The sequence below is a fragment of the Melozone crissalis genome, unplaced genomic scaffold (assembly GCF_028551555.1).
Source record: "Melozone crissalis strain CALT ecotype California unplaced genomic scaffold, PUWL_Pcris_2 ptg000009l_1, whole genome shotgun sequence".
Taxonomy (NCBI): Eukaryota; Metazoa; Chordata; class Aves; order Passeriformes; family Passerellidae; genus Melozone; species Melozone crissalis.
In genome coordinates this window covers 2,177,660-2,205,471 of record NW_026535787.1, presented here as the reverse complement: position 1 = coordinate 2,205,471, position 27,812 = coordinate 2,177,660, and the positions used below count along the sequence as shown (strand labels likewise).

Below are 27,812 nucleotides of genomic sequence, written 5' to 3'. Positions count from 1 at the left end.
CATTTATTTGGAGCACAACTTCTCTCCCCAAAAGGCTTTATGTGAAATTTTATTACCACCTCCAAAACAGAAATCCTTTTAGAAGAAGCATCCAACATTGTTTTGGAGCTGTGCACTTATCAGCAACCCAAGGAAGCGATCCCACAAGACTTCATTCACAGGAACAGCTATTCAGTGGCTCTCAAATGCTGCAGCTGCATTGCTGCAGAGCTGGGGGGTTTCAATCCAAGGAGCTGAAAGCCTCAGTTGTTAGGTCGGAGCTTTCCGAAGCGCAGTGTAATTATTTTTCCAACTTATCAGGACTATTCCCTAAATGCAGTGACTGTTGTGTCTCTGCATATAAAAGACATTCCCAGCGTCTAATGGATAAATGCATTAAGAACTGGTGTTACATTTTCTGCATCATTTAAAAAATATCACTCAGGAACACATTTTAAACCTCAGTTTCAGGAGGCTCCATCACTGGAAAATTCAGGTGTTTAATCAAATTTAATACAACTGCCAATGGAATTGATACTTGCCAAAATAAACTCATATCTGGAGGAAGAATGGGAGCACCAATAACTTGTGGCACTGTTGTCAGTGAGGGGGCTTAATTCAGCACAAATTCCACGTGGTGCAGGAAGGGTTTTCAGATGGGTTTTAGGCTGAGAAGACATGCAGAAAACCCAGCACTAAAACCCATCCATCACAGGCACAGGAATCATCTTTTCCCCACTGACAGTGGAGCCTGGCCCCAGAACAAGCGTGCTCTGTGTATTTTGGGGGTGATGCAGCACTGGGGACTGGAAGGATGTTGAACATGACATCCTACAAACTGCACTTGGAAGCAGCCTGGTGACAGCTTGTGTTCTCACATTCCACGTCAGGCACGTCTCCAGTTGGATTTATGGCACACTGAGCTCCACCAGCTCACTCCCTTGGATTTTATTCTACCTTTAATCTATTTTAAAATAAATTAATGTATTTTTAATCTGTTGTACTTGGACTTAAGCTCCAAGAGCCTTTACTGTAAATTAAACAGGCAGCTGCCCCTTATTAGATGCTTTCTAATTTTGGACTGGGGGAGAAAAAGCAATCCTCCCTCTTTTCTCACAAACAAATCAAAATTCATTCCACTCCCTATCACAAGCATGAGGCCAAATCCGCTTTTATTTCAGATGAATGGGAAGCTGCTCTTACTGAAGAATGCGAATTTAAATTTATTTTGGATCGAGTAAGCCAGAACATTTCCTCTCCCTCTAATTGACCTGATTTTACCTTTCACTCAGATTTCACACTGACTTCTGAGAAAACCACATGGAGTTTGACTTTATAACAATTGGGAAAAAATGTTAAAAATGTTTTCTGTACTTGAGAACTTCCTCCAGTCAAAATACATGAAAATACAGAATGGGCCTAAGTCCTGTACAAATCAATCTCATTCAGAACTTCAGCACATTTCATGGTAAGTAACTTATGGAAAGATAAATCAACAAAGCATGCACCATGGTAAGTTGCTGATTAACAAATCATCCCAACAGAACAATGCCACAGCTATAAAAATTATTCCAGAACCTACCTGTGCATATTCTTTCTCAATTGCAGCTCTTTTCTGACTGAATGCTCTGAAAGAAAAGCAAAGAAATTCAGTTAGAACATTAAGCAAAACGCTCCAAATCCAATAATTTAGTCAAAATCCATTAACACAGAGAGCAAAACTCTACAAATTCAATAATTTACTTTAAAAGGAGCTTCTGCTGGACAGTCTGCAGAGTGAAACAGCAACAAAAAAGGGAAATGGTTTGACAAGTGCACATCAGTAGCCCAGCAACGACTGTGTGTGGACTTCACATGTGTGATGGCTGAATGTCCAAGTTTTATTGGGCAAACTCAGTTCCCAGGACTACTCAGTTCCCAGGCATAAATAGCATTTTCTTAATGAGAGCTCGTCAGCTTTCCAGTGGTACAGCCAAGGGAGGAATTTGGGAGCGCAGAACAGGATTTGACTTTATGTATCTAGACAGACTTACTTAATTTTCTTCAGACTTATTTTGATCAGAGTTATTTTCTTGAAGCTACACCACAAACTACTCAGCTTAAGGCTACACCATAGGCACAAAAAAAAATCTAATTTATATTTCAATTAGTTACACAATAACTCTGGTGACACGCCAATAAAAAAAAAATTACACCTCAGGAACATCCTCTAATTAAGTTAACTCAATAAAAAGGAGTCTGGACAGGCTTTTTTTATTCCTGCCTACTCCATTTCATCCAAGAAGAGTATCCATCCACATGCTACAGGCTCAGCTTCCCCAACAGGATGTAAAACAAAAGTTTAAATGCATTGTGATTGTTTAAAATTCTTCCCAGACCAATGACAGCCCAAGAGATCTGGTCAAATTCCAGCTCCAGCAGTTAAACTTCCCAAATCCCCCCTGTGTAGCCCGGGTGGGTTCCAAGGGCTCTGTGATTCCCATATGAAACACCTTGACAGGAACAAGTGAAGCTGAGATGCCTGTGAATGAATTTCCTTTATAAAGCATTCCAAGTATTCCAGCTAATATTATAACCCAATTTCTTTTAGCATCTCCTGTTCCAAAATCCAATATCCCAGTTTAGCAAACACCTAGAAACCACAATATTCCTCTGAAAAGGGTCACTTTTCTATCAGAACTACAAAGAACTGCACAAATAACTCCAAGGAATAACCAAAATGTGTTATCAATATTGAAGAGGTAGAAGAAAACAAGTGCCAGTCTTTGGAATATTTAGCTAAATAAAGACATTTTCCAATTCTCAGCTAACTGCATCTCAATCAGGGCTGAGTTACACCAAACCTGGAGATGAAGTTGTGTATTTCACCTGAGCTTTTTCCCCACCCCATTCAAACCAAATTCCTCTTAAATTAATTGCAAAAAAATGACTATGACAAGCAGGAAGCCCCAGATATCCCCCAAAATTTTCTACATTAAAAGTTCTGCACCAGAAAGGAAAAACAAAAACATTCAACCAACCCTTGTGTAGAATTACAAAATAACATGGGAATCAAACTGATTCCCAAAACCAACTGAAATCTTGGAATTGGATCAACCACAAGCTCTGGCAGGAATGGACTGTACAGCAGCACCTCCTTATGAGAAATATATCAGTTTTAGATTTTGTTCTGTATTTGAAATGGGGAAGTAGCTGGCAAGATGCTGTATGCAATATCTAAATTTGCTTTGCTGGATGAAGAAGGAGGTTCAGCATGGAAAGGCTGCTGGGATCAGCTGCCTGCATTCCTTGGTGCTCCCTGTGCCTTTGGGGCTGCGCTTCCCTGCCCTGGACCAGCACAAAGCCGCTCTGAGCCTTGGGACAGCTCAAACAGCAACCCCTGTGTGACAACTGTGAATGGATTACAAAACAGGATGGAAGGGGAGACTGAAGGCAACACATTTCCCAGGAGAAAATTATTCTGAGCAGGGGAAAAGGGAATTCTGACTAATAAATGCATCATAGTTTCTTAACTTGGGCACTGTGAAAACTTTGACGTGTGTGTCCAGATTTTATGTGCAAAGCTGGGATTGTCTCAACCTTATTGCCCTTCAGGATGGGCTTTCAAATCCATTCATATAAGGAAACATTTGTTTCCACGAAGTAATAAAATGTTCTCTAACTACTGGTAACTTTTTACAACATGAGTTAGTGAGTCTGCAAGAAAGCAGGAACATTATTTCGTGGTTTTTTAAACTAGGGACCGTTAATACTTACTTTTACACCTTTTTCTTAAAGTAACCATTAACTAAGTGCAGGAAACACCATAACTGCACTCCCCAAAAAGGCATTTTAGTTTGAGGACAGCAATTCCTAAGTATCTTGTTTATCCTATCAACATTAATGCAATACATTTATTCCCTTCTCCCCATTTTCACTCAGTCTCTGAGATGAGGGAATTCTAACAGAGCAGGAGAAAGAAAACTTCTCTTCCTGCTATCCCCACATTGCTAGTAACACTTTTTCTAGTGTTGAGCCCTTACTGCAAATTCCCAACCCCAAATTTCAACCACTGGCATGTATTTCCATCACTCATACCCATTAAAGGCAACAGATGCTATGAAATACTGAGGTTTCTTTTTATATTCCCATTGTAGAAGAGCATAACAACGTGAATTAAGGAGTCAGGTCAGTGGAGAATCATATTTCATTAAGTTTTCCTACAGGGAAACAGGAGAAACAGATGGGTTTAATTATTTCATGGATGTCCACTTGGGCTGGAAATGTGTAAAGCTCACACCTTCATGAAAAATCAATACAAGAACATTAAAATACACATCAGTGTTTTACAGGACAATGTTCCATCTGCCAATATTGTGCAGTTGTACAAATCTGAAGATCAAAGTCACAGCTTGCACAGCAGAAAGTTAAACCCAGTGACACCCTGAAAACCAGCAGGTGAATTAGTCACTGTATAAAAATTTAATTCCATGCAGAGCTATGCAAAAACGTAAACACACACTTCATGTTCAGGGCTCCTGAATAAAAGAAGAGGCTAAATTTGCACCTGTGAATGTATTTCTATTCAAAGGCTGAGAAATTCAACAAGGAACCAGGCAAGGCCTGAATCCCATTTGGAACAATTTCTCATGCAAGATGATGATAATGATCAAAAAGCCAAGGTATTAACTGGAAAATTCATACAGCTCACCTGACACCAGCAGCTTGTGTTTGTGGGTTTTTTGGCTATCAACATTCAGACTAATTGTTTGAAAATTTTAATGAAAATTTTTAAATCCTTACAATTAATACAAAGCCTCAGAAAACAGATAAATATCACACCCAAAAGACCCAAAAAATTAGGCTAAAGAGAAACACCTTTTGACTGACCTTGACCTGAAATTCACCCCATCAAAAATTCCCAAAGTAAATCTCCCTAAGAATTGCAGAGCACATTGCAGCTGGGTTAAAACTGACTCAATCCAGCACCACTCGAGAAGATGAATCAGTGAATTTTGAAATACCCAAAAATTTCAAGCTTCCCAGAAAGCAGATCAAGGATAATTCCTGACAGCTAGAACACAGAGCAGTGGAAAAATATGACTTTACAACTTGTGCTTATAATGTACACTGGGAGTACACACACTCAGTGTGAAATCATGTCCAAAGTAATACTATCCTGATTTTTTGTAGTATACACTCACTCAAAAATTTTCCATTAAAAACATGAAAACAGACAGCTCTCATTATTAAAAAAGAAAATAAAAGAAAAAGGGGAGCAGCTGGTTTTGTCTCAGTGACAAAAACCACTCCATCAGCTTTAATCAACCCCAAATATTGTTGATTTCCTTTGTATCTATTCCTCCTTGCCTTCTTTTTAAAGCATCCCAGACTTGAAATGGTTTTGAATGATTTTTAGTGGGGCACAGGGAATAAATAAGCATATTGCATTACTGCTGGCAGGATAAAGATGAAATTTAGGAATTACTGCCCACAAATCACTCCTGACCAATCTCTTTAATGGTGCAGACATGCCCAGGACAGCACTGAAATTCCAGCCTGGAGTCGCAGCCTGGCCTGCTGCTCAGGGCTGGGATGCCCCTGAGTTTGGGATTGCTTTGCTGACCTTGCAGAGGTTCATGCCAGCCCCTGGTCACTGTTCTCCCCAGTTTAACTCCTCCAAGTTGCCAAGAGCCCCATGCCCCATCCCGGCTGTGCCTGGAGCCATGGAGCAGCACTGACCCACCGAGCTCAGAGGGATTCCAGCTGCACCTGGCACTGCTCCCCACCACTCAGGTTTGGGGAGCCCAGCCAACTTTCCAGCCAGCTATCACTCCATGTGTCCCCAGAGTGGCTCTGAAGGCGCTGCAGGACTGTGCCACCACGTACAGCACAGGCACTGCCAGCTTTCCCAAAAGCCCATCAAGCACCTTCTGCCCTTGGGAGTCCATGCTGGCTGCTCCAAATCACCTTTAAGCCCCTTCAAGGAATGGAAAAGAAGGCTCAAAATTTGTTTCCAGGAGGTTTTCTGTGTATTGACCCAGGAATTAAGGTAAAGCCTCTGTTCCCAGATCCTCTTGCCGGCAGCCTTTGAAAATGAGTCCAGTATTTGCCTTCCTGCAGCCATCAGGAAGCTCTCCTGACTGCCATGACCTTTCCAAGCTGCCAGGGAACTACCCCAGTGCAGCTCTGGAGTGCCAGGAAGCTCCAAGTCCTGCCCTGCCCAGTTCCACGGGACAGCTCACAGTGCTTGGCTGGGATGGAGTTAATTTTCTGCACAGCGGCTGTGCCTGGGATTTGTGCTGAGAACACAAAGTTCCGGGCACAGATAACTCAGGGATGTTCCCATTATTGCTGAGCAGTGCTTACACAGCTCAGAGCCCTTCCTGCTCCTCACACCACAGGATGGTTGGTGTTGGCACGGACCTTAACAATAATCCTGTTCCAACCCCCTGCCATGGCAGGGACACCTTCCACTATCTCAGGTTGCTCCAAGCCCCATCCAGCCTGGCCTTGGGCACTGCCAGGGATCCAGGGGCAGCCACAGCTGCTCTGGGTTGACCTTGTTTGGTTTAATTCGGTACTTTTATGTGGATATCTCCCCTCACTTTCCCCCAGCAACATGAAAAATGCAGCATAATGAATCAGTACCACACAACCAAATAACTGCTGTTACCTGGTTTTTAATTTAAGGACAGGTGTGTCACTAACAAAAGCACAAGTGAATCCCAACTACTCCAGCCAACATAAATCATGGCTGTGGCTCTGTTCAGGGCAGGGGTTGGCAATAAACGCTGAGATAAGATAACACAGCAGCAGCTGCACGGCTAATGAGGGACTCCAGGAACACCCATGCATGCAGGGACACACTGCATTAATATTCCCTGTCCGTGTCCAGCAGACACAAAGACAACATACCTGGAGCAATAATGAATCTACAGAAATTATTCATCACGACAAGACTCTCAAACACTGCATGTAATAAGCTTCTCTTCGTGGCTTTTCTCTTTACTAAACAGAATTACCACTACAGAAATGTTTTACAAGGATTGCATAAAATCCTGAGTGGCTGAAGGGTAAATTATTTTTCAGAACGCTACAATTTCTGCATTGATCTGTACACAGGCTGCAGAAAGCATGGCAGTGCAACAACCAGGTTATTAAAATTTGGAACATACTTCACAGAACCCCAGAATGGATATAGTCAGAGGGGACCTACAGAACATCCCATTCCCACCCTGCCATGGCAGGGACACCTTCCATTATCCCAGGTGATCCAAGCTCCATCCAGCCTGGCCTTGGGCACTGCCAGGGATCCAGGGGCAGCCACAGCTGCTCTGGGCACCCTGTGCCAGCGCCTGCCCACCCTCACAGGTAAAAACCTCCTCTTAATACCAGTCCTGCTAATATCTAATCTAAACTTACTCTCTTTTCAGTCCAAATCCATTCCTCTTGCCCACCCTGTCACAAAGTACTCAGGACTCGAAATTCAGAGATTGTTGTAGCCTGACTTGCCCTTTTTCCAGCAAAACTCCTCCAACACTGATCACTGAACATCACAAATGATATTTTTTATTTATACATCAAAAACTTCACCTCAGACAAAGCATGGCAAGTGAAGTTTCACCTTAATTACATCATGTAAAATAATTAACCCCTTTATTACAATTCTCTGTACATCAGACCACCACAAAATCATCCGCAAAGTAACCTCACCAGGGAATCCAGGTGCCTCCAATCACTTTCTGTCTAGCTGTATTTGATTTAAATACCCCCAAATTTCAATAAAACCAGTGCTGACTCTAACAGTTGATCTCATGCCTTTGCTCTTGCAAAAAGGCAACTGAAGAAATTAGGAAGTTGTAAGCAAGGAGAAAGTAATTTCAATTTCATTTGCACAGAATACTTCAGGTTCCTTTTCAGCCACTCCAAGGAAAAAATCACCAGAGGTCACATCACAGCAAATCACAGCCTTTATGTTTGGTTTTAAAAATAACAAACTCTCTTTTGTTCAATGGTTTTATACCACCTGAATTAAACACATCCCTTCCTAGAAAGATGACCCTTTTATATGCAAGCTATCACCTGCCAGGGTTATGTTATTGCTAGAAACAGGCAGCTCAGCTGCATTTTTATCAAGGAGCACAAGTTCCATGTCAGCTTTGAATAATATCAGCACTATTGCCTTTCCTGCTGGAGACTTTGTACCACCTATTAAATAAACTCCACTGAGCTGGGCATTTAACAGCACTGTTCAAACACTGGTTTGCTGCCTGGATTTTGGGCTGGCTTTATTTGCCTGGTCTCCAATTAAACCTTCTACCTCCCACGTTACATCACATCCATGCCCTTCAGCCCAGAGATGCACATGTGGAACTTTTCCCCAGCTCTTGTTAATGAACATATTTCTACATCAGAGCATCACCTTGGCTCTTCTTTCCAAATTACATGTTAAGGTTTTCCTTGCCATCAGTAAAGGGAAAGATTTCCCTGGAAAAGGTTGAGTGGGGGAAATAAACCTGCTGAGCACTGCAGCCCCTTCCCTAGAGCCCATCCCTTGGAAGAGCCTTCATGCAGAAGATGTCCTGCTGCTCCCATTCCCAGAGCATCCCCCTTTCCACCCCTCATGTCCCTGATACTGTCCTAGGCCAGCCAAGCAAAGCTTTCGTGCTCCTCCCTTCCTGCCCAGGACCTTGCATGCTTTCCCTGCTCAGCCACCAAACTCCTGACCTTCCCACACAACGGGACTGGGTGCTCTTCAGCTCTCTGCCAGTCCTGCTCAGGAAAACAAAGCTGAACCCATCACTCCTGGCTGCCTCCCAGGAGACTCTGCCCACCACTGAATTCTGAGCTGAATTCTGCTCTCAGGACAGCGCATCTCCAGGTCCTGAAGGCAATCTGTGGCCACAGAAACCCAAGCCACCACCAGTCTGGACAGGATTCCAACACCAGCCTCCCCTCCCACGGCAAGCACGGACAACGTGGAGCTCTCACACCACAAACATCCCAACGTGGGGTGAACGTGGCCTCCAGACCAAGATTTTTAACAAGAACCTTGCTGGGCAGGCCAAGGTCCCAGCAGCTGTGAAAGCACACGAGGCAGCAGGACAAACTCAAACCACCCTGGCGAGGTCACCCACAGCCTCAAGTTCTGCCCACAAAGGAGTTCTCTGAGAAGCCAGGGACATTTCCTGCTTGTGCACCCACTTGAGGTCTGCCTGATCTCAGCAGACGTGCGAAGGGCATCTTTACAACTCGGGAAGCACAAATATTTGTAACATCAGGAAACTCTCTGCTTGCTGAGTCGAGGAATTCAGCTCTCCTTCCCGCAGCTTGCTGGCAGCCCTCGCTTTCTGCTTACCTCAGTGCACTGCTCCAGTTCCCTGGCAAGCACAAAAGAAATAAAGAAGTGGCCTTTTTTAAACTTGACTTTAATGTACATACTCTGTACTGTCTCCTCTTTAGTCTTAAAATAGTCCTTCCGAACAGAGCTTCGTAAATTCCTGCAGAAAGGGAGTAGCTGGCAACTCAAACATCCTGTACCACAGCAGAGCTCTTCTCTCCTCTACAAATTCCTTTCTACAGCACATCTCACCATTTTCTAGCAGTTTTTCCCCAAGCAAACAGCAGCTACAATATCCACCCATCCCTTTTACAGCCAAGCAGACAGTAATCCCTTGTTGATTCAGCTACTACAGAACATTTTACCACCCTGAGGAGCCCTGCTCCATCCTTCTGCAACACTGAGGATTTACAGTAACTCACACCTGCACTGGATTCTCCATCTCTGCCCTGCAATTAGAAGCCTGCTCGTCTCACACCTAAAACTAATCAGCTGTGACAGCTTTGCTACCATTTGTCCTTTGGAATGCTTACCCTTTAAATCTCCACTTATCCTCAACTAAGATAAAAGTACACGGAAGGGAAATTCTCCTGAGTGTAAACAGAGGTATTAAAGCTGAATATACTTCAACCAATATTTCAATGTATCAGGATGCAGCCAGCTATACAATCAAGGAGTCAAAGTTGGGCACAATACCTTTGTGACAAAAGGAGTCTCCTGCCTGTCCTGCCAGCATCCAGCCACCTACAATTGTTTTTGCTTCAGTTTTCACACACAATTTTCAGAACCTGGATCACCCTCCTGCCATCCCCTCCAGCAAGTGAAGGCACTACTGTTCATCTCAAAGGAGTAATAACTCTGCCTTCCATGCCCACAGAGAGCAGATAAATGAGCTCCTGCTTTGAAAAACAAAAGCCACAAAGTCTAGCTTTGAACATCTTGACTTCACAAGTTCTCACACACAGAACAGTTCAGGTGGGAAAAGACCTTGATGATCATCACAACCAACCATGAATGATTTCCCACTCTTACAAATGTCCCTTCCTGAAAAGCCCATTTGGATTTTCAAGAGCACACTGCTTACAGTGCTCACAGTAGTTTAAAAGATGCACTTCAAACCTGAAACTTCCCCACACAATGTGTTATAAAGTCACTATTTTTTTTAAGCAGGATATTTAGAGGTCAGTCCCAACTGGCACAGGCCAATTTTAAGTGCTCTTTACAACATACAGAACATATTAGAACATACATATCTTGGCAACATTTCCAACTGAAGCATTTTAATGCTCAGTAAAATGTATTTGATTAAAACAAAAAATATTGACACATATGCAAAATTCTTGGTGTGAAAGTACCCAAGCAAATTTGGCCTTCAACAGGAGATAGCTGTGATTTTTATCAGCACAAGCTCCCAATTAATAAGAAATTTCTTCTCTCTGAATCTATCAAAAACAACAAAGCAGTTTTTCCCCAACTGCACTTGTGAGCTATGAATTTATTCATATTTTAAGTGTTCTAATGAACACAACCTATGATAAACCATAAAATACCTTCACCTCATGCCTGAACAGTGCCCCTGTACAATGCACAGAGAAAAAAATTCCAGACAACATTCACTAGCGAGCAATGTACTCCCCATAAATCACATTACTGTACAGTTTGGGATTAGGATGAGTTGCCACTAGCAACAGAGCCAAAAAAATCAATTCTGTCACTATATATAGAGAATTCTTGCAAGCTCAAATGTTTTCAGCAATTTGTCTCAGAGAAGTATTAGCAGTCCAGCATGTGATCAGAGGAACATGACACCCAGACACAAAACAATGCTAAAACAATCGTTTTTCCTTCAGTAGAATAAAAAAAGAAAACAAAAAAGAACTGCCAGAAAGCTGCTGGTGAGTGTGAGCATTTCATTCACCCTTTTCAAAATAAAAGCATGCCCTCTTTATAGCATTAACATTCACAACAAATACAAGGATTGGTTTCAGAGCTTAAGTGTACTTAAAATGATCACTAATGAGTTTTTGTTTTAAAATGGGAAACTAAGCAAACATTAGGGAGAGATACAATTTATACAAATACAAGGGTATTTTTCTATAGCTTCCCCAGACCTGATTCATCATATCCAAGGCATTTCCCTTCCAGAAAAAAAACCAACCTAGGATGTTATAATTCAGACTGTCTACCAGGAGCTTTTAGAAAACAGGAACATGAGGGGTTTCTTTGATCCCCATTAGCTTAACAGCAAGAAGCCAAGGCACATTTCATCATTCATGCTTCTTATTTCATCCTGGATCTGCAAAAGGTTTTGTAGCAGGCAACAACCACCTTGAAATTCTTCCTTTACTCATCTGTCACATTTTAGGAATCTTGACAGTGCCACCCAGGTTTATCACAAAGACTCCTCTCCTTTCTTTTCCTGCAGTCTTAATATGAGCATTTCAATTTTAAATGATGCCCTTCACAAGGTTTCATTGTCACTAACACTGACGTAAGTCAAATTCTGTGTTTTAATGGATTCCACAGGTAATAATAATTATTATAATGGATTTTTTCCTCAAAGCACAAGCACCCTATTTTAGAAGAGTACAGTACTGTTTTTTTTTTTAAGTCAGTAAAATGTAACAGTTCACTGAAAACATGTGGCACAATTTCTGAAATCCATCTGTAGATATATGTCAGAATCACAGAAATTTAGGTTGGAAAAGACCTCTGAGATCCTCGAGCCCAAGTTCTGACTGATCACTACCTTGCCAGCACTGAGTGCCATGTCCAGTCATTCCTTGAACACCAATATTCCTCATAAGCTTTTCCCCAAAAGGAGAAATTTTTACTGCCAACCAAAACAAGTCTACTGCCAACCAAAAAAAGATAGGGAAAAGATATCTGAAATGGATCAAGGCATCCTGTCTTCTTGCTGCTGACAAGAATATTGATCTTGCTTACTACCTGCAGCACCACTGCCTGCTCCAATCACATAAAAAAGTATAATGCAGTTAAAACCACTGTTCCTGAGCTCCAGCAAAACCAGAACAGGGCTGTTAATGAAGGTTTGCCATAGAATCACAGACTCCCAGCATGGTTTGGGTGGGAAGGGACTTGAAAGATCATTAGTCCCATGGGCAGGGACACCTCCCACTGTCCCAGATTGCTCCAAGCCCCGTCCAGCCTGGCCTTGGTCACTTCCAGGGATGCAGGGGCAGCCACAGCTGCTCTGGGAACCTGTGCCAGGGCCTGCCCACCCTCACAGGGAAGAGTTTGCCCCCAAAATCCAACTACCCCTTGCTCTTCAGCAGCCAGAATCGTGCCCCTTGTCCTGGCATTCCATGCCCTTGTCTCAAGTCCCTCTCCATCTTTTTATGGGCTCCTTTCAAGTCCTGCAAGGGGCAATTAGGTCACACCAAAGCCTCCGTTTTCCAGACTGAACAACCCCAATTCCCCCAGTCTTTCCCATACTGCCAGTTCAGCAGCACAGCTGGGTGCAGAGAAGGCAAAAGGCATTTCAAACATCCACCGAGCTGTGTCAACAAAAGGGCCCGGCCCTCCTCTAGCACAGTATCGAGCTAACCTGCTAAATTTAGAACAACAAAAAAAAAACCACAACTACGATGGACAAACTCCTCCAGCAGAGAGACCCATTTGCTCCCTGAGAGTTAAGAAGTGCTTGGATGCATGGAGAGATGAGGTCTTGGTTCTTAACCGGACAGCTCTGCGCTGCACCGCCAGCAGAAGGACCTGGCAGCGAGCAGAGAACATCAAAGCACCCCCACCAACTCAAAGGAACTTCTCAGGGCAGATCAAAGCTCCAGGCACTTCATAAGCCGGGCCTGGGGTGCTCCAAGCACCCCCGAAGGAGCCGGGAACAAAGAGCAGCGAGGCCGTGCGGCCGCATTCCTGCGGCACCGCAGAGCCCCGGGGACGGACGGACGGACAGACAGACAGACAGACAGACAGCCCCGGCTGCGGGACACGCCAGCCACAGCGCCAGGACTCCCCAGGAAAGGGGAATAACAACACGGCCATGCTCGGTTCCAGGGAAAAGAAACGTGGCTTCGCTCCTCCTTGTGCTGCGCTTTGTTAGGACGGACAGAAGGAGAGCAGGCGCCTACCAAAAGGAGAGGGAGCACACAGGGAAGCAAGTGCAGACAAGCAAAGGACAGTTTTATCAGTGACACATTAGAGGATGATCAAAGTCTTTACACAGGTTTTTAAAACTATTTCTTGGAGACCTGAGCCCAAAATTTCTTGAGGACCTGAGCCCAAATGCCCAACAGACAGAAGATTCAGCTCCTCAGGCATTAGGGATCAAGTTCAGCCACTTTCCGCCAACTAGAGGCAGACTGCATCACCTCAGACTGCACTTCAACCATTCTTTGGATACTACAACCAAAATTCTGCATATTTCCAAATGAAAAAACTCAAAAAACACAAAGATTACCCTCACCTCCTCAGCAGAAAAGCCTAAGCTCCAAATGCTTAGAAAAGCTAGAATATAGGGCCTTCTTTGTTTTCTATGCAGCTGATTAGCTCGTAGTAATTAGCTACAATCTACTTTCACATCAATTAATATAAATATGGATGAACAATGTCCACAGAAATTTTGTTTGCACTTTTAACCTATTTGAACATAATGCACATCTTCAAGCTCTGCATACATTCAGCCAGATCAGAAGGTTTTAGGCAGATGCTCCCCTGAAAGCCTGTACATCATAGGGGAAAAGAAATGAGATTCCCAAGAAGAACCAGTGCACTTCGCAAGCTTCCCCAAGTCCTCTCAAGTCTGCCACTATTTATAGTGATTCGAGAGACTCAACACCTCCCACACTGTTACAATTCTGAGCCTTTGCTTTGATTTGAAACACACAGAAAAGAGCTAAGAAGGAGGTACAAACCAGTCTTACTGCAACTGCAGAAATCACTTTTCTCTCATCTCTCTCCTACTACTGTGTGGGAAATGTGGGATACAAGGAATAGCTGCAATTCCACTAACAATCCCAAAGACACTAGTTGTACAATTACCCCAAAAATACAAATGTTTGCTAATACTACAGAGAACTGGTGTTCTTTTAACTGCAAAGGAAAGATGAGATTGCTCAGAGATCCAGAGGAAATCACATCATGAACCTTGAAACTTTTGCTCCCAAATAGCCACATTTTAGAAAGAGCATTAGTCTCTGGAACAAACTCCCAGGAGATGCATGGAGTCCCCATTGTGGAGGTTTTCAAGACACAGATGTGAGGTAACTTCATCCAGGCTCCTTTGCCTTGTAGGGTTGGATGAGACAGCATTTTGAGGTGTGCCCTGGAGGCAAATTTACTTTTAAAGAGCACCCTGGTATTGTTGGTACAGTGAGGTATCTTAAGTTTACCGCCTTAAACCAATGCCACAGGAGATGGTTCAATAAACAGGTTCAATTCAAATATTTGTGCTTTGCTGTGCCTCTTGTCAAACAAAACCCCACCCTTGTGATGGTGCTCTCTTAATCTCACCAAATCACACAACCATGGAGTGGTTGGGGCTGGAAGTGACCTCTGGAGACCCCCCAGTCCAACACAGGTTCACCCAGGGCAGTTTGGAATTAGCCCAGGGAAGGAGATTGCAGAACCTCTCTGAGAAGGTTCTCTGTCATCTCACAGCAGTTTTTTCCCTCATATTCAAGGGGAACTTCCTGCATTCCAGCTTGTGCCCGTTGCCCCTTGTCCTGTCACTGGAAAGAGTCTGGCCCCATCCCCTTGGCAGCTGGCCTGAAATACTTGCATGCATTGATAAGATCCTCTCTCAGCTGTCTGTTCTCCAGGCTGAACAGCCCAGTTCCCTCAGAACTGAGGTGCTCATCATCTTTGTATCCTCTGCTGGATCCTCTCCAGTCGTTCCCTGTCCTGTCTCTCTTCACACAACTCTGGCTCAACAGCGTTGAGAAGAACAGGGGAAGAATGACAAGACAAAGAGGAATTTCAAAAGCAGGACCTCTTTCTTAATTAGGCAGTGATATGTACTTGTACTCTTAGCCAGCCAGCTCAGATCACAGAGGGATAATTAGAAACAATCACACAAAATCAATTAACATGAAAGAAAACTTCATAAACAAGCACATTAAAATAACATGGGAAACCACTGCCATCTACTCCCTTTCTCACCAGTGGCAACACAGCTGAAAACGAGCAAAGTACATTTAGAGATAAGACAGGCTAAAACCAGCCTGGGAACACACCAGGACTACGAAAAGCGGGTGCTAGAAATCAAGGCACCGTAACACAGCCTATTATTGCTTTTCTGAATATTCTTTTTCATTCACAAGGCAATCTAGCCTGTCTTTTCTGCCTCTGCCTGGCTTTAGGATGGGAATGCAATGCTTTTCAGGTCAAACATCTACAGAAATTCAGCAGCCCAAGACATGGCATTGTTTCAAGACAGAAATTCCCAATTATGTCAGGAGATCACAACCACTTTACTCCCTCTGCTGAAAGACTGAAAAATAGGGATCAATTTCACTTCATTCTTCAAGAACTTCAGCCCCTCATCTCTGTCACTCTGAAATAAGAACAAAGTGATTCCACCTTTCACACGGTTAAGTGATTTCTCAAATTCCCAGTTTGCAGATGATGCCAAGCTGAGCAGCACAGCTGACACAAGGGAAGGATGGAGCCATCCAGAGGGAAGGAATAAATGGGATATTGGGAAGGAATAAATGGGATATTGGGAAGAATTCTTCCCTGTGAGGGTGGGCAGGCCCTGGCACAGATTTCCAGAGCAGCTGTGGCTGCCCCTGGATCCCTGGAATGTCCAAGGCCAGGCTGGAAGGGGCTTGGAGCAGCCTGGGAGTGGGAGGTGTCCCTGCCATGGCAGGGGTTGGAATGGATGAGTTTTAACATCCCCCTCCCACCCAAAACCATGGCACAAATCTATGATTCATTCTTACATTCAAGGCTCTTTAAAGGCACTTCTGATCTGAGCTCATCTCAGAGTATCATACCCTCAAGAAAAATTGTGGCTTGCTCAGTTTTTTTGCCTCCTCCGTTTTTTTTTTTTTTTCCTCTCCTTGAAAAACGCAAACAGAACACAGCAGAGCCTCCTCGAAAAAAATCTTATTTATGCTCAGGATTGTATGTATTTAAACATGGCCAAAAGTGCCAACATTTTCCCCACTAAGATTGGCCTGCATCTGGCTAGAAATAACTCTGCTCAGTGGCTCTACCACCATAAATCTTCCAAAGTCTTCTGCATGGCTGAGCCCCGCTCATAAAATCAGACACCAGCGCGTTTTGTGTGTCTCATTAAAGGGATGTCGGGTGGAGCCGGCGCAGGAGGAGAGAGGAGTGTGTGAACAACCTTCCCAGAGCCACCGCGGATTGGCCCAGACCGTTCTCACAGTGCCACAAAGAAAGGAGCGCTCAAAATAACCCCAGAGGCTCTCACAGGAGCGGCTCCGAAGGCTAGGAATCGTTTCAGAAGTCTGAGAATGGAATCTCCATGCTTACAGTAGCACACAGCAAAAAAAAGAAAAAAAAAAACAACCCTAAAAAAAATATCAACCCTAGATTTCAATAGATTATTTTGGTACTTACTCTCTTTCCTCAAGTTTCAATTGGAAATATTCCATTTGCTTCCTAAATAAACACAAACCAAGGCAAGGCTTACAGCCATTAATTCCATACTTTCCCTCTCTTTCCTCAAGTTTTAATTGGAAATATGGCATTTACTCCATAAATAAACACAATCCAACACTTATAAGCTTAAAGTCAATAACAAGCCCCCAACTTAATATAGTCCTACTGTGCATTTAGGAAAAATGTTATTAAATTTTAAAACCTACTAATAAAACCAGTCAGAAAAGTACCACATTGAGCCATTATAAACCAGTTTATACTGCAAACATTTGACCAGAGCAACTTGCGTTTGATAAGGTTTTAGCCTTTTTTTAGCTGCCAGTTTTTAAAAGTATAAATGCAGTGTAAGTATCAATTTTCTGTGTGCTTTCATATGCAAAAAGCAATCAAGATGATTAAACAAGGTCAATGATTTTACTAAGCAAATAAAAAAGTTTAAAAATCAGATGCATATTCATCAGAAAACCAAATTCACCACATGTAAGATAAGACATTAGTTGGGTCAAAAGTTCACTGGGAGCAGGAGAGGCTGATCTCAAGGACCAGCTGGGAATGAAAAGAAAAGTAAGGACACCAAATTCTCTGCAGCCAAGATAACCATGGTACATCAGCCCTTTTCAGGGAAAAAAAACCAATACAACAAACCCACAAAGTCTCTTTTACCTCTGCAACCCCTACAGGAATATTTACACGGTGTAGGATTTGGTAATCCCATTCCCATTGTTTTTCAGGATGCTGGAATTGACAAGGCACAAGGTTTCTGAGGTCTCCTGATGGGATACTGGCAAAGGCAGCAAAACCTGCAAAATAAACCTTCTGGCACCAAACTAAACAGGACCCAAGGCTGAGGCTGGGAGCTGGGAGAAGGCTCTTCCCCCACAGGGTGGGCAGGCACTGGCCAGGGAATGGTGACAGCACCAAGCCTGACTTCAGGAAGCCTTTGGACAATGCTCTCAGGCACATGGGGAGGTTCTGGGGCGTTTGTGCAGGGCCAGGAGCTGGACTGGATGATCCTGATGGGCCCACTCCATATCCACCAGGATATTCCATGACTCTAACACAGCACCACCACAGGAAATCAGGCCAGGCCACCCTGATTGTGCCTGGAATGGGAAGAATGCTCTTCCTCTCTCCAGCACAGCCCATCCTGACCTCTGTGGGATGTCCCCTGCAATTCCCCTTACACAGGGTTTTCCAACAAGAGCTGGGATGAAAAGCCTTGAGGGAAAGCCTTCACCACAGAAGTGATGTGATGGAGAAGAAAGAAAACCCAAGAAGCACCTTGAGTTTGAACAAGTGGATCTAAAGAATAAATTGCTGTTCCTTCAGAACCACCCTGTGCCATATATTTTAACACACATTGCAATTGTCCCCATGAAAATCTGTACCAAAGGCAACTTTACAGAACTCCATGGCAGCTGCTGGTTTCCCAGAGCTCTGCCAAGGAACATCGTGGTGAAAAACAAGAGTTGGGTCCAGGAAAAGCCATGCTCAGATAAAATTCAGGGAAAAAAAAAAGAAATCAAACCCACAGGGCTTTCTGCAAACTAAAGAGCTCCTTCTTAAAAAATGGGGCATGAGTCAAAAGTGAAAATGCAATTTTTGGCAAGGAGTACTCAAAACCCAAATCCTCTTGTTATGTCTTGGAAGACAAACTCACATGAAAGCCACAGCTTAACACAACAAGCCCAGGGTCTCCTGAAAGTCCTTAAAAATCAGATTTCCAGAGTGTGTGTTGGAATTGCTTTAAGACAAAAAAAAACCAAAAAACAAAAACAAACAAAAAAAAAAACCCTCATTCAAATGCAAACCTCAGAGAAAAAAAAATGGGGAAAAAAATTTTTTTATTCTGATATGAGAAATGGTTTTTTGGGCCTTTTTTGCACTATTCTGCTATAAAAAAGCAAACAAAAAAATCTTTTGATTATTTAACTTTCATCCGTTCAAAGATACTCAGAAATACTAAAACAGGGGATCCATTAATTTTTGTCTGTCATGGATGAAAAAAGAAGAAGGAATGTGGTCCATTTCTCAATTCCACTGTGCCAAGACAGGCCTGAATCATTACACTGTGGCCATGTTTATATAAAACTCTTCTTTTTTTGCTCAGAACTTGGATTTCCACACCCAGTAGGCAACAGCTTTTTTTAAAGTACATTCCAAGCTTCCCTCAAACAGTTCCAGTCAAAACATCACCAGATTTTAATTCCGTCAAGAATGTGAGCATCTCATTAAAGCCCTGCCTAATTATAGGTAACGTGCCCAGACCACAGATTCTGTGGTATCTTTATATGGAATATTATTCAGAAGTAACTGCACCAACTTCTCTCAAAAATTCTGAAATTTCTGCTTACTTAGTGTTACAGCAAAGAATTTTGTGTCCTCAACTAATTAGCAGAGCCTGGGAAAAAAAAAGAAAGTACAAAACAAAGTCACAATAATCACTAGTGGTGAGAAAGATCAACCCAGGAAGAAAGAAATGTCATCAGCTCGTAAGAAGATTGGAAGTTTTAAAGAAATAAATATTCCAGTCACACAAAGGAAAGCCTCAAGTGCGAGTCAAACCCAGGAAAGATAACGTTTTGCACATTGTTTTGGGGAATTTTTCTGATTTTTCTGCTGCTTTCTTCTTTGGCAGGTTGCAGGTTTCAGAACTGTAAGCACAGCAAATCACTCTGCTCCTACTGAAATAAAGCCCCAAACACCAGAGGCAAGGATTGCATCTGCTGAACGCAGGGAATGACCTTGAGGGAAAAAGGAAGGACACATTTCTCAGCAGGATAAAGGGAAAAAGAGATGGACTGGCTGGTGGAGAGATGAATTTTTTAAAAAGGGGCTTTATCAGACACCACTGGCCAGAGGCAAACATGCTCTGCAGCCCAGGTTCAGGAATACCCAAACAAATTGCATTCCCTGCAGCTGGAGACTGGAAAGAACAGGAAGAAGGGTAAACTCCTCACCACCACCATGCCTGGGGGCAGGAAAAGCAGAGATTTCTCCAAATTATTCATAATCTCTTACGGATTCTAATACAAATGGCTGCACACATGTGTAAATACATATTATTTGACAGCTTTTTTCTCCATCTGCTCCTCCTTCCACAGCTCCACAAGGCTCTTCCCTAACACAGAATCCTTTAAGGGATCTCGTAGATTTGCTGTATTTAAAATGGAAGTGCTGCTGGTCTCTGCTCCAGACTCAGCCCCAGCTGCCATAAACCTTATCAGGAACCTGCCAGCACAGCCAGCCAGATTCCAGGAGCACAAATTCCACCGGGGAGTACAAAGTGTATCCAACAGCAAAAGCTTCCACGGAGCATAATTGAGCACAGAAAACGACATGTTAAAACGAGCAGGAGCTGGCTGGCTACAGATGTAAATTCATTCATACTTTTACTTTCTTTTTTTAAAGATCTGCGCCGCTCGCTCCGGCTTGTCATGACAGGCTGAGGAGTTAAAGAGTTCTCTGTCCTCATCCTGGGCACAGAAACACAAATCCTGCCCTGGAACTGCTGCTTCCCTCCCAACCTGCAGGAGGGACAGCCCAGCGACAGCATCCAAGACAGGGAAGGGCTCACACTGGGAAGGAAGGGCCACGACATCTCCTCACTAGGCTTAACACATCTTCAGTGGCCCTGCTGCACATTAAACAGGAAAGAATCTCAGGAACTGAGAACTAATTAAAATTCACAAGGTCAGAACTGGATAAAGAAAGGGAGGAGATGAAGCACCTGGGAGGAAAAAAGCAAGAAAATAAATTGACAAATTGGAAGGGGGAAGGAATTGTCAGGAGGCAGAGCTTTGGAGGAGAGGGTGGAAGGTAGAAAAATCACAGAATATTCTGAGCTGGAAGGGACCCACAAGGACACCCCACAAAAGCAAGGCAGCAGCCGAAGAAAGGTGAATAACAGAGAAATGCTTCTTTATCAGAAAGAACGTGTCAGGAGGCAGGAACCACAAGGAGAGAAGAGGGAAGGAAGCAGAAGGAAGTATTTGTACATAGATTGACATCTGTCAGTTGCACAAGTGGATGGTGAGCCTGTCTTTTTGGCAATTCCTTTTAAATAATGAATGAGGGAAAAAAGCCCTGAAAAAACTAAAATCAGGAGCCAACAAATGAAAGGACTGTATTGTTACTCCTTCTCAGCCAGAAATCGGGCAATCTTTACATCTCATTTCAAATGACTTAAAAGGATGAGGCAACGTAGATCAGCACATGCAGACAGCCAAAACGAGTTAAGACTTAAATGAGGTGAATTTTCCAGAGCTGTAACTCACAAAGCAGCAGCTGTGCCTTCCACAGGGGCATCAGGCCGGGCTTACACAGTGACTTTAAACCCGTGTGAACCTGGGCTGCTGCTGAGCAGCTTTGCCTTCCCTCTCCTCCCTCAGGTGCTCATCATCCCTGCTCCCTCCCCTGCCACACTGGACAGGGACTGGATTTATCCAAAAGCCTGGCAGAAAAGCCAGGGAAGGCTTGATTTCAGGTGAGGGAACTCCCTGATCCACAGAATTCACCCACCCTGTACTTTAGCAGAATTAGCTGGGCCAGCAGACCTGGCCCTACATCTTTAGTCCAGACTAAAATTAAAACAGGGATGCAAACCCAACTTCATTCTCTCTAGCAAAACACAAATGTGAACAAGTTTTAGAAACGACATCTTAGGATACCTTTCTAAAGCAAAACCTGAAAAGGCACCACAAGTGCTTTGGAAAAGCAGACCTCAAGACTCTGAAAGAGCAAGGCCCGATGTTTAATGTAAAGCAATTACCACTTAATGAGTTTATAAAGTCTGTAGCACATAAATACCTCACAGAAATGCCAAGTTGAATTACAATGTGAATCATACAGAGTTCTTCACAATTCTGCAGGCACTGGTATACACACAAAAGGAAAGCATCCCTGTGTCCCAGCAAACCAAGAGCATTTGCAGACCTTGGCTGTGACTTACTTACTACCATCAGTCAAATAAGGCAATCTTAAAACCAAAATAAAATACATTAATATTGCTAACACCTCTAATAAATTCAGCCATTCATAGGTCACCAAAAAAACAACTAACTTAGTGCCTAAAAGCAGCCAGCGTGGATGGAGTGAAGGACTCCTTGCCATAAATGCTGAAGAGTTCCTAGATTACAGCAACAAAACCTACATTTACCTGTCAAGGCAAAAAACCCTTTTTCTCCATCCCAGTGGCAGAAAGACAACCTTTTTCATGGTAATGCCAACACACATCTCCCACATGAAGGCAGGAGATAGCTTTAGTGAGCTACAGAAGATAAACACATGTCATGCCTGAAAGTAAGCTACAAGACCCTAAAAGCATCCTGTATCACTTGTTCCCCAAACTCCCCAGTCACTGAGCATGAAGAAACGTAACAGAAGAGCCAAACAGAGATTATAAACACAGAAATGTATTTTTAAATCTATTTGCTAACACATTTCAAACACATTCTTTATTAGAGTCTTGTCAAGTCATGGAAAGACACTCCAGCTTTAGTGCTACTGAGCTTCCACAGAGGAAACAACACAGTTTGTTAAGAATGAAATGGATATTTGGTATTTACTAAAATAAATACTAGAATTTTACATAGTGTCAAAAGCCATCCAAAAAAAAAAAAAAAGGTAGTTACACACATAAACCTCAACCCTGACCAAGATTCCCCAGTTTTGCATAAAGATATCAAAGCTGCTGGTACTGCAAGCATGCTTTATGGGCTGGTAGGCTGCCAAAAATCATCTGCTAATACACCAGACAATAGATGTATTCTGCTGGAGAACTTTCTGATCTTCTCCTCCTATCACTTCTCTTTAGCTGCACATAAAACCCAACCGAAGCGATACAAAAAATGTGATTTGAACGCTTGCGTTTGTGAGCCAACAAACCAAGCAATTATTCACAATAAAGTAACTTTTTCAAACATGCATTTTTAATCACTGGATTGCAAGCCCTGATTCAGTGTTTCCTGTTGCCATTGCAGCACTCCAGTTTCTGGAACTCTGAGCACAAATCCGTGCTCCTGCAGTGCCCAAAAGCTTCAGAAACGCCACCAAAGGACCCAAACTCTTGTGAGCCTCGATAAACAAATGGCACTGTGCTCAAACTCCGCACTTTGGGATAGCAGCAGGGGCTTTCTGTGAAAACAAACCCTCCTTCCAGAGACAGCAAGATGCTGTGTGTGGTTCCAGCCTTCTGGAACGCTCCGGAACCACGGTGAAGGCAAATCCTGAACGCAGCCAGAAATGATGGGATACTGGGGTGGGGCTGACACCCCAATTCCCCCAGGAGCATCACAGCCTGACCAACCCCATGGAGCCCCCAAAGCTCCCCCTTCCCAATCCACAGGCCTCTGCACCACACACCAGGATCAGGGCTGGTTCAGCAAACGCTTTTAACCCCAAATTCCCTGGTTCTGATTCTCTTGTCTGATATTTGAACAAATCACGGACAGCACTGAGCTGTCATACCCCATCTCATCACCCCACTCTGAAAGAATGTTTAATCTGTAAATCCATACAGCAGTTCTGCAACCAGAGTGCTGAACACACTCAGTGACCACGGGAGTGAATTAAACACATTAACCCAGCCTCCTAATCCCCAACATTAAAATTCAGAAATTTAATTAACTGCAGAAATTAAATTACGTTAAAGGAAGATATTTTAAGCTGGCATTTTCATGTTTTCCTGGGTTTGTATCCACAGGCTTATGACATCTTTCAGCAGAATACAGGCTGAAGTGATCACAAGCTCCTGAAAAACAGCAAATGCTAACAAAACCTGGGCTATGGCAGCAGTACCCGGCCTAGATGCTCTAAAAATAAGTTTCCATCTAAGGGGGGGAAATTCCTTGGATCAGTCTGTTACTTATTACTCAGCATTTGCGTGTTACACACTCCCCAGAATAATCTTAATCTGAGGAAATGAACACTGTGATCTTTCCCATAGGGAGAAAAAAAAAAGTGTTTCAACACCCAAAAACACAAGGGGGAGAAAAGGCTCCAGCCTTGACACTCTGATTTATGGAGGACACCGATAAACAGAATTTCATCTGTCAAAGCCAAACACTTGCATTTAATACACAAACATCAAGCAGGAAACCTCATTTAAATAATCAACATGTGGACCATCCACTGCCAAAAAGAGCAGGGCAGCAATGGACTTGTGCTGAATATTTTACAGGAAATGGAATGATTAATCCTCCATATAATGCCAGGTACCCACTCCCACCATATTTTGTTAAAAGCAAACCCTTAATTTCAGGAGAAGCAAATCACATTAAGTAAAAGGAATAATGAAACCCCCACAACTGATGCTGTGTGGATTTTCTGTATTGTTTTGAACCCATGCAGAGTTTTAAATAATAAATGCAGATATCTTCTTGTAACTTTCTGGTAAAAAAAATGCAATCTGCTTGAAAGTGCTTTTCAAAGCTATCTCCAGAGAGACATAAATCATCAGTGGCTTTAAAATATTTTAGTAATTTTAGCAGCCTTTTACAACTGGCAAATCAAAGTCTGAGCATATTATGTAAATAAATATTGCTGAAAAGACCAATGCTTTTTGGATGTTGTTTGTGAGTTTCTTTTAACATTTCCCCCATTGAAGAGAAGAAAAAAAGGGTTTGCATTGTGTTAGCTGCAGTTATAATTTCCAGCTGTGTCAAAACTTTAACAGCCTAAAAGCAGGAAATCCAAAGAGGAAATTCCATCGTCAGTTCCTGAATTTTGTAACTCAAATGCTCTTCCAAAAACTGGACCTTAAAGGAATTTTGGTAACATTTTCTGTAGCCTTACCTGATATCTTCCAGTAGGTCGCATTCTGCCTGATGCTTGGCCTGAAGTTTTGTCATCTGCTCCACCTGAATGTTTTTCAGCTCTTGTGTAACTTTCACCTACAAAAAACCCAAACAAACCCAAGGACCACTTATATTTTCTGCAGTTCAAGTCACATTTCACCAAGAAAACAAACAAACAAGCCCAAGGACCACTTATATTTCCTGTCGTTTAAGTCACATTTCATCAGGAAACAAACAAACCAACCCAAGGACCACTTATATTTTCTGTAGTTTAAGTCACATTTCAACAAGAAAACAAACAAACAAACTGGGAGAGGCTTCAGAAGGGCGGCTTTACATTTTCAGTACCGTTGTAGTTTTCCTTTGAGCCTTGTGATCCTGCACAGCCAAAATTCCAATACTTTGGGAACCTGCTTGGTAACTGGCAAGGAGAACCAATGGCCCAGGTATTGGGAACAGTTTGGTTTTGGAAGGGAATCTTGGAATTGTTTTGTTCTGGGTTTTTATTCAAAAGGAGGTCTTGATATTTAAGCCCTCTAGTGATCACAGGGAATCCACATAAAGGCCTAAAAAATGATCACCAATATCTCTGAGCACATTATTCATTCATGAGGACAGAAACGCCAAACTGTTACTGCAGATGGAAGAGAAATTCACAGAGGAAGAGGGCACCCATCTCCCTCTTCTTCACTAGCCAGGCAAAAAAAATAAAATCCTAGATCTTATCAGCTTCCCTATTTTAACTCTGAAAACCATGCCCCAGCAACAAGCACCCTTTAGTCACAACATCACATAAAGACAAGTTTTTCACATGACACCAGAAAAATAGATCACATGTACGCCCCTGAATTCAAGCAGAAAAGGTGCCTATTTTTAATGTGAACTTTCAGCATTTTTGGTTTTATCAGTATATTAAAAAAAGCCCAACTCAAAATAAATAAACCTACACGATACAAGCCAGGTAATGGATATAAGGTCAAATGAAACAGTACAGGCAAAGAAAATGAATAAATTAGAAGTGAAATAATTGAAATTAAATTGGTTTTGTTTGACAAAAGCAGAGTCAGCCCCTGAAATAAGAGGCCGGGAGGCAGGAATGGGAGCCCTTCACTGCAGCTGCCTGCCAGGGCTGCCTGGGAGCTCTGGCCATGGCAAGGGAACTCCGGAATCCTGCTCCTCTCCCGGGCACTGTGGCACGGCTTTGCCAGGCGCAGAGCCGGGCAATCCCCTCTCCCCACGGAGAAATCCCACATCCAAAATCTCCATCACAGCCAGAGCGGGACATGGAGCAGGCGCAGGTCTCACTCAGCCCCACAGAACTGCTGCCCGCACAGGAGCAGCCTCTCCACCCTCCGCACAACCCCCAGAAGGAGCCCACAAACCACCGCGGAGCAGCTGCAGGCAGCTCAGCTCTCCAGATACCAACCTGCCTAGCCAGACAAGCCACACGGGGCACCGCGTTTATCCCAAATTTCCATCCCCGCTTGCCTCCAATGCCACGCCAGTCCCCCCGGCGGGCAGCGCCCCACATGCCCACGGAGCGCAGGGTCGCCCGAAGAGCCTCCCCGGCGCATCGGCAGCTCGTCCCCATCGCACGTGGGAACCGGAGGGAAAACGCCGCACGATTCCCGCTGCCCCTGCTCATGTGTGTGCTCCTGTGTGTGCTCCTGGCACACGCCGGGACAGGCTGCGTCCCTGGATCAACTCCAGACGTGACCTTCTTCCCCAAGACAACCAACCCCTCGCTGCTGGCACCGACGCGCAGCACGAACCCCCAAAATTCCCGTGGCAGCCCCCCACAAAATGCACGTCCTCCGCGCCGCCGAGCCCTCCGCAGCCAGGGCCCCCCTCCCAGCCCTCGGTCTCCCTTCGGAGAGCCCCCGCTGGAGAGGGGGTCCCTGACGGAGCGCTGCCCCCCGGCACCTCCATCCTCGCCACCGCGTCCCCATCGCTGCCCGGTCCTGCCTCCCATCCCACCGCACCCCTCCGTGCCCCGTCCCCAGCACCCCTCGGCATCTCCCCAGGACCCACCTTGCAGGGCCACCCTGGCCAAAGCCCCCCCGGCCCCCAGCTCGCCGTGAACCCACCATTCCCTTCCCAACATTCGCGTTCCTTCTCCGAACCTCCCGCAGCCTCCCCCAGCGCACAGCCCACCCTGCGCCCCCTCCCCGCGGCCTCGGAGCCCCGCATCCCCCCGGAGCCCACACCCAGCCCCCCTGAGCCGTCCCCCGGCCCCTCCGGCACGGCCCCCCCGGCCGGGCGGGGGTCGCACCTTCCTCGGCGGCGGCTGCATGGTGGTGGCGGTGGTGCTGCGCTGGGTATCCACATCAATTCCCTCCCCCCCGGCAGCAGGATGCGGCCCCCGCTGCAGGAGGAGGAGCGGCGGCAGGAGGAGGAGCGGGCAGCGACCGTCTCCCTCCCGGCTCGGGGCGAGTCCCGGTCGGCGGGAGGAGCGGGGAAGGAAGGGAGGGAGGGATGGAGGCGGGGAGGGGCGGCGGGGGGAGGCCGCCTCTTCCTCACGGGCAGCGGAACGGCGTCCCGGCGCTGGGCAGCGGCGAGGGAAACGAGGCGGCGGAGGGAGAGACTTCGGGAAAAGACGTGGTGGGGAGGGGGAGAAAAAAGAAAAAATAAAAGGAGGAAGGAAAAAGAAAAAAAAAACAGAGAAAAAAAAAAATCCCGACGCAGCGAGAGGAGCGCGGCAGCCGCGGGCGCCCCCCAGCGGCCTCCTCGGGGCCTGCGCCGCCCCCGGCGGCCGCCATGGGCAGGGGCGGGGCGGGAACGCCCCCGGCGCGCGCGGGGGTGCGGGGGCGCGCGGCGGCCGCGAGGGGGCGCCAGGGGGCGGCGGCGGCGGGAGCGGGGGGGGGGGGGGGGGGCGCAAGGGGGACACAATGGGGACACCGGGGGGGTTTGGGGTGTGCGTGGGCGTGCACAATGGGGTGTGTATGGGTGTGCACGGGGTCTGCACAATGGGATGTGTATCGGGTGTGTATGGGTGTGCAAAGGTGTGCACAATGGGGTGTTCTAAGGGGGGTTGTGGGGTGTGCACAATTGGGGATGCGTATGGGGGGTTATGCGGGGGTGTGCACAATGGGGGTGCACACAATGGG

The 27,812-nt window shown here is 44.8% G+C and overlaps 1 protein-coding gene across 2 annotated transcripts in view; it reads right to left on the bottom strand.

Moving 5' to 3' along the window:
- The window catches only part of FCHSD2 (FCH and double SH3 domains 2), a 120,318-nt gene extending 93,177 nt beyond the window's left edge, over positions 1–27,141 (bottom strand). For both annotated transcript variants that reach the window (XM_054270263.1, XM_054270264.1), the window contains exons 1-3: positions 26,978–27,141; positions 24,704–24,801; positions 1,562–1,607 (exon numbers count right to left, since the gene is read on the bottom strand). In XM_054270263.1, the coding sequence (XP_054126238.1) occupies positions 1,562–1,607; positions 24,704–24,801; positions 26,978–26,998 (165 nt within the window). In that variant the 5' untranslated portion in view covers positions 26,999–27,141. The remainder of the gene's footprint in view (positions 1–1,561; positions 1,608–24,703; positions 24,802–26,977) is intronic.
- Between the last annotated feature and the right edge of the window lie 671 nt (positions 27,142–27,812).